Below are 7,900 nucleotides of genomic sequence, written 5' to 3'. Positions count from 1 at the left end.
CAATGCAGTCGCTTTCAAAACATCAGATATATATCCGATTTAAAACCACATACTGAAACGGCCTGGGTCGGATTTGAAAAAATCGGATTTGTCGCGTTCAGACTGTCATAAAAAAATCGGATATGAGTCAGATGGGTCAAAAAAATCGGATTTGGGTCGGATTTGCCTGCAGTGTGAACGTAGCCTATGTGTAAACAAACCTTTTCTAAAACAACCTTTTTTATTTTGGTTTCTAAAAATATTTTTGCAAACCCAATAGTATTTGTAAAAATGTCTTCATCCACATGGAAACATTAAAAATAACCCAAAACGCTAAAGTAACAATGCTGACTGCTGTCTGATTCAGGTGAGATAATTACTACTCACAATCTTTACAATCGCACATAAAACACACTATTTGATTTTAGAGCAAAGACCATAAAATGAAGCCTTTCAGACAGCAAATAGTGTTGCTAAACTTCAGTTTCCAAAGTCTTTGTGTAAATACTGAAAGTACAGATAACTCATTACTGTTAGGAACTGATCTTCATTTCATTTTGAGTTATGTAAATTCAAACTAACCCTTAATTTGAATACACAGATCTGGGAATGGTTTTGCATTAATAAATGACAGTTTACTAGTCTGTAGTGTGTGTGGATGAAAAAAAAATCTGAATAGAAATAGATTAAACAACTCACACCACTGTAGTATAATACATCGGATTGTCTTTTTCCCATCAGACCTGGATGGTAAAATGAAAACAAACCCTTAAACAACTATTTTCCCCTGTCACCCCTCTTGGTTTAGTCAGCAGTCAGTTGTCCACAATGTTGGGGGAGCTGCACTACCTGATAAGAGGAGGTAGAGGCTCTCTGACACATCTGTCTGCTTGATGAGCCAAGTGTCAAAGCCCCCCAAAGTGCTGGATGAAGTGCATCAATAAACGACTTTAATCCCCTCCTGGGGCCAATGTCCTCCCACTAATAAGGGATCGTTTTACACCGCTGGCAGTAAGAAGAGAGGTAAAAGTGGTTTGGCATGCGCCTCGGCACGCGGATGTGCTCTGCACTGGGAATTGTCTGTACAAAAGTAACAGGCTGTAAATCACAAGCGCCTGCTGTTGCCTTAATTGCCGGACTGGATTCGTGTTTGTTTCCTTCTCCTTGTTTTACCTCTCTGCGTTGCCCTTTGAATTCTTCAAAGACCACGGCCGTTTGTTATCGCTCTCACCCCATCTTTCTAACACCTCTTCAATTTTCGTATTTCAGGCTACTCCCTCCTAACCCTTCCCTCTCTGCGATGAATCAAGCTCTGCCCCTGACAGCCTTAGTTGCTAGACAGAAGTAAAAATGTGGGGATTAGGGGTTGGTTTGTGCTGAAGGACATGTGGGTTTCAAGCATCCACAGGGGAGATCCAGTGAGTGTCCTAGTCAGAATGACCCTAATTAACCACACATTATCTGCAGGGCTGTGTGGAGGATTAAGGCCCTCAGCTGTGGACCAAACAAGGCTGGAGACCCAGAGACAGAAAAACCTGCATAAAACACATTTTGTATTCTGCCTTAAAGCTCAATATAGAGAGGTGATGGTGTCATGTTGGACCATTAAAAACACAACAAGACAGAAACATACCTGCAGGTTCAGGCTTTTTTTATAGGATACATGTAACTATTCTATAACAAGACAAAAATCTGAAGGGTGCCGGTGCAGTTATAACTCGGAGCTCCAACATACCTTTGTAATAATCTACACTAAAAAGGTGCATAGCTTTTAATGTATGATTTGTAAAAGATGGGAAAAGAGAACCAAGATAAAAAGAAATATTAATGCTGCCAGTGGCTCATTATGGTCACCATTGTAACAATGTGCCCAAGTCTGTCATCCAAACAGGGAGAGGCAGACTGAAAAATAAGGCACAACAACTTTCATCAGATAATAAAGGGAGGCAGTTGGGGGTTAGTCAAAGTTTACTTTTTTGAGCTTTATATCATGTTATGATGTCATTACCTCATCAAACACATAACCAGAGTGTTGCTTTCACTCAAACCYTTGAATCTCCTGCGGTAGACATTTGGAGCTACCTAAACGTGTGCCAGTACAAAGCACCACCTATTTTCCCTGGAGCTCAGTCTGCAGCCGAGCTCCCTCGCCTCCCCCACACAGCTCCACAGCAACAACGGTTGGCAAACACCTGGTGGAACTACACACCTGTTGAGCTTGTAAGCCTAATTATTTCCCAGTCCAGTCCTGAAAGGAGACTACCCTTTTATAGCCTGGCCCTTGCATTCCTACATAGTTGTTCCGCTCAATTCTAGTTTTCCTTCACTGCTCCGTCTGGGATTTCTCCCATAGACAAGGATTTCTTCAGGAGAATTTTGTTTGGGCCAATCAGAGAACAGAACGTCGATTTTCTACGCAGTGTCTGCTAGTTAGTTTAGCATACGGCAGTGGAGGAAGTGATTGAAGTCATTCCGTGTTGATAAGACTTCCAAATTACATTAAATTTATCTGACAAAGCAGCAGCTCTCATTTACAGTCGTCTTGTTCAGCTCGGTACTTCTCTCCTCTCAGTACGGTTGTTTACAGGGCACACAATTTCCAGTTAGCTTCTTAGCTTAGCCTCCTTCACAGTGGAGCTGGCATACACATACGTTGCGGCCAACCTATCCAATCATTTTAAATTTCAACAGAGGCCACGCCTCCAGCAAGAATCACTTCTCTATAGCGAGAGTCCAGACCCTTGTACGAAGCAAAATGAAGGACAAGGGTCTGGTTTTTACCAGGCTAACCCTTTTCCAGCGTGCCTATGAAAGGTTGTAAACAGAATGAAGCATTGTTGCATCACTGCAGACGCAGCACCAATCCACCTGTTAATCTCTTGCTCCATTCTTCTCTCATTCATGAACAAGACCCCGAGATACTTAAACTCTTGGGGCAGGACCACTTCCCCGACCTGAAGAAGGCACTCTACYCTTTTCTGGCTCAAGACCATGGTCTCAGATTTGGAGGCACTGATCCTCATCCCGGCCGCTACACACTCGGCTGTGAAATGCTCCAGTGAGAGCTGGAGATCACGATCTAATGAAGCCAATAGAACCACATCATCCACAAAAAAGCAGAAATGTGATCCTAAGGTCACCAAAAAGGATCCCCTCAACACCTTGGCTGTGCCTAGAAATTCTGTCCATAAAAGTTATGAACAGAATCGGTGACAAAGGGCAACCATGGCGGAGTCCAACTCTCACCGGAAATGAGTCCGACGGACTACCGGCAATGCGGACCAAGATCTGGCACCGGTCGTACAGGGACCTAACAGCTTGTATCGTGTTTTATGTAGAAGATCAGATGAGTTAAATAGCTTCACGAAAGATAAAGTGAATTGAGCTACAGTTCACCAACATCCGTGGAAGCTTGATGGTGCATTTGAGAAAATCCCATTAATACTACAGTAGTAAGAGAGACACAGGGTGAAAAAACAAAAATGCCACATTTTGATCTATAACTTTATGTCAGTGGGACATTCTGTGGTAAAAACTGTAAAAATAATAAAAAATGATAGAAAGGACAAAAGTCAAAATGTTTGTGATCCGTTTTAAACTTTGAATGATGTTTCTACTGTGAAGTATGACTGAGCTATAGAATTCCATCAAGGTCTAGGTTGACTTGTGTGTTTTCCCAGAATCCCATCTGTCTCTTAATATATTTTAATAAAATTTTGACTACATCCTGATGCATCTCAGTAGTCCAGGTTAAAAATCAAAAAGAAAAAAATTGTATAGGTCTTCTGGACGGGTTATTCTCTAATGAAACGTTTCGTCTCTCCTCCAAGAGACTTCTTCAGTCTGAGAGTTTCAGDCAAAATTCAGGCTTTTAAGCMCTGCHTCCATGTGACTGATACTCACATCACATGGCTRTCGTTGACACCTAATTARCACCTATTGTTAACAGGGGGTGGAGTGATACTGGCAATAGCCGCACTGTAGGAGGGGGACAACTGAAAACGGAGGCCTCCACCTCTGTTTAATGCTGGACGGTCTTTCTTCACAAAAATGGCTTCTTTTACTCCTCTCTCAAACCAACATTCCTCTCTATCAAGAATGAGAACATCCTCATCTCTGAAAGAGTGACCGCTGGCCTGTAAATGAGTGAAAACTGCAGAGTTCTGGCCATTAGATGTAGCTCGTCTGTGTTGGGACATTCTTTTGAACAGTGGCTGCTTTGTTTCCCCGATGTATAACTGGTCGCAGTCCTCCTGGCACTTAACAGCATATACAATATTGCTCTGTTTGTGCCGGGGAACCGGATCTTTGGGGTGAACCAGCCTTTGCCGTAATGTGTTTTGGGGTTTGAAAGCCACTGGGACCCAGTGGGACCCCGGCACAAACAGAGCAATGTTGTATATGCTGTTAAGTGCCAGGAGGACTGCGACCAGTTATACATCGGGGAAACAAAGCAGCCACTGTTCAAAAGAATGTCCCAACACAGACGAGCTACATCTAATGGCCAGAACTCTGCAGTTTTCACTCATTTACAGGCCAGCGGTCACTCTTTCAGAGATGAGGATGTTCTCATTCTTGATAGAGAGGAATGTTGGTTTGAGAGAGGAGTAAAAGAAGCCATTTTTGTGAAGAAAGACCGTCCATCATTAAACAGAGGTGGAGGCCTCCGTTTTCAGTTGTCCCCCTCCTACAGTGCAGCTATTGCCAGTATCACTCCACCCCTGTTAACAATAGGTGTTAATTAGGTGTCAACGATAGACATGTGATGTGAGTATCAGTCACATGGAGGCAGTGCTTAAAAGCCTGAATATTGCCTGAAACTCTCAGACTGAAGGTCTCTTGGAGGAGAGACGAAACGTTTCATTAGAGAAGAACCCGTCCAGAAGACCTATACAATTTTTTTTTCTTTTTGACTACATTGTACAACAAATTGCTATCAAAAGTCATAGCACAGTATACCAATGGGAGCTGCAGGTTTTGGTGTATAATTTGCACTTTTTATTTTACAGCTGCGTAACAAATTACAGTTTGTAGTCATTTTTAAACGGACAGTGCGAGAGAATCAGACCAGTGTTGGGCATGCTCAAAAAGAGAGACAGTATTTGGATTTGTCTGTCATCTCCTTCACACATCCTTCTCCCTGCCAAGCTGCTGTTTGAACAAATTGAAGTTATTGTAGGAGGAGAGAATCATTATTCTACTGAGAGATAATGAGCTCATATTCCCATCTGACATTAGAAAGCCAAGAAATGAACACTTTGCCTTGTTGACAGGTTGTCATATACACAGCATCAACAATGCAGTGCACCGCAATCTGGGGAATACGCCGAACCCCCTCATTGATGCAACACAATAAGCGGTTTCCACGGGCTTCCATTGAGTCTGATTTTAGTTGCAAACAATTTAGTAGCCGCTGTGACATACCTCATTTCAGATGAAAGACGAGCCAATATCAACAACACGATTAAACACATGATTAACTGGCAGCGACCAGTCAACTCTTCGAATGATCCAAAGGTTATTGCTCGTAAAACTGCCATTGTTTTAAAGTGGAGTTTGTTATTACAAGTSTGATGCACTGCAAGTGAATATATTTCTCATTTACATAACAAAAATATTCTATTAGGGAGTGCAATGTTAACACTTCAGGCGTTTACAGAGCTGTCATATTAAACTTCGGTGTCACCCTAACATAGTTCTGTGCTGTAATTCAGTCACCTCCAACTCAAGATTTGCCCTTTAACTTACCTCGATCAGTGTCGTATAGGTAAACAAACTTCTGCCACTTGTAGTGGGAGAGCAGGCTGAGCACTGCGCCCCGGAGGGCGGGCCGCATCTGGATGACAAACTGCACCTCGTTATCCGTGGGGTAACTGGGCGTGACGAAGGAGGTGTGCAGAGCGCCRCAGAACGAGGTCAAGGTGTTCATGGACTTCTTGTCGTAGAATCCGAAGATGGCRTACACCCCGCGGGAGAACTGAGAGCAAACTGCAGGGACAGCAGAGAGCAAGAGGACATGCGTCAGCAGGAGCTCCCTTTCAAATTCATCACCTCAGGCAGTCATAGTTCACTGTTTGACAAACGAATAACAGAAAATCAATGATTCGTGTTGCTCTAAACGGCTCTTTGAGTGCTTGATGAACCTCTGATGACTAAGGAAAGGAATCTGAATACAACCCAAGTTTAGAACAAGTTAGGATGTTGTGGAAAATGGAAATGATAAACCAACTGAAACAATCAAAAAGAAAAAAATAAGTAGGTCCTCTGGATGGGTTCTTCTTTAGTGAAACGTTTCATCTCTCCTCCAAGAGACTTCTTCAGTCTGATGARTTTCAGGTRAACTCAGCCTTATAAGCACTGCYTCCACATGGACAAACAGGTTAGTCACATGCAAAAGAGGRCCATCGACTAACGRTAGGCTTGATTGRCTCTATTGTTCAGGTGATGGGGCACATGACCCTCTATGATCAATAGAGCCAATCAAGCCTRTTGTTWGTCGATGGCCCTCTTTTACATGTGACTAACCTRTTTGTCCAWGTGGAGGCAGTGCTTATAAGGCTGAGTTYACCTGAAAYTCATCAGACTGAAGAAGTCTCTTGGAGGAGAGATGAAACGTTTCACTAAAGAAGAACCCATCCAGAGGACCTACTTATTTTTTCTTTTWGATTTTTTCTACCTGGRTTASTGAGATGCATCAGGACAAATGAAACAATATGAAAATCTTATAGACCCATATTTTAGTCACATTTTCTGTGGTACCAAAATTCATGTACAAACAAGTTGTGCAAAAAATACTTCATCAATTGAGTGCCAAGGTTCATTTCTATATTTTCCAAAATCCGACTTGATATAATTATCCTCAGCAACCAGTGTGTGTGTATGTGTTCAAATTTTAATGAAACTTTCAGAAAGTAATCACTGGATGATAAACTTTTGGATGTATCCCAACTCAAGATGGCTGCCACATACAGCTCTGGAAAACAAATGAAGAAACCACTGCACAGTTTCCCTGTACTTGGTGGAAAACATTCCACCAAATATTGATTTTTTTTCTTGAGTTAAAACATTAGTATTGTTGTTTCTAAAGGAACATGAACTTTTTTATGCATTATTTGAGGTCTGAAAGCACAGCATCTTTGTCGTCATTTTGAMCATTTTTCATTTTCTGCAAATAAATACTAAACCTTTGCTTGAAATTTTGGAGAAATGTCAGTACTTCATAGAATAAAACAACAATGCTCATTTTACTCAAACATACATATAAAGAGTAAAATCATAGAAACTGATGATTTGAAAGTGGTCTCTTCATTTTTTTCCAGAGCTGATCTAACTTAGCAAATTCAAACAGGGCTACAACTCTGTCAGTTTTATAGAYGTTTAGATACATTTTGGTGTGGTAGTAGCTGAGAGGCATCTTAATCACATATGTTGAGCACTAAAAAACTGTGCAAGACTTAGATGTTTGACATGCATGGTGATGGGCAATATGAACACTTTCAAGGAATGCTCATTTTTAATCAAACATAARTTTGCTTCAGTGAAAATCAAAGTGTAGTATGAGCTTTCCTTWATTCAAGTGGAAATAAAAAGAGCCTATTAGGTCTTGACGTGCTATTATTTCAATCATGTAATGTACAATAGTGCACAACAACCCCAAGCACAGTTTGCTTTTAAGCGAAATGTGTCAATAAAGGCTTACAAATTGGTTTGCAACATTTTGGTTAGAAAAGTGGCAGAAAAGCAGAATAGAAATGTCACAATAGTCAGCGAAGGCTTCCAGCTCCAAGCAGGAGCTCCCAGCAGTTATCTCTCTGCTCCCTCATCCACAGTGAACAAGTCACTGCGACACTCACAGCAGCTGTGAGTGCTGCTGCTTCCTGTCCTCGCTTCACTTAACTCCATCCAAAGGAGCGGCGAGAGA

General features: G+C 41.7%; 1 protein-coding gene across 1 annotated transcript in view; it reads right to left on the bottom strand.

Moving 5' to 3' along the window:
• The window catches only part of gria3b (glutamate receptor, ionotropic, AMPA 3b), a gene marked incomplete at its 3' end in the record, with an annotated part of 129,869 nt that overhangs the window by 75,176 nt on the left and 46,793 nt on the right, over positions 1 to 7,900 (bottom strand). Inside the window, 1 exon segment of the mRNA XM_014006069.1 lies at positions 5,728 to 5,967. Coding sequence (XP_013861523.1) covers positions 5,728 to 5,967 — 240 coding nt within the window.

The sequence above is a fragment of the Austrofundulus limnaeus genome, unplaced genomic scaffold, assembly GCF_001266775.1.
Source record: "Austrofundulus limnaeus strain Quisiro unplaced genomic scaffold, Austrofundulus_limnaeus-1.0 Scaffold34, whole genome shotgun sequence".
In the NCBI taxonomy this organism is placed as follows: Eukaryota; Metazoa; Chordata; class Actinopteri; order Cyprinodontiformes; family Rivulidae; genus Austrofundulus; species Austrofundulus limnaeus.
Note: the sequence above shows the minus strand (reverse complement) of the source record. Positions and strands in the feature narration are given on the sequence as shown.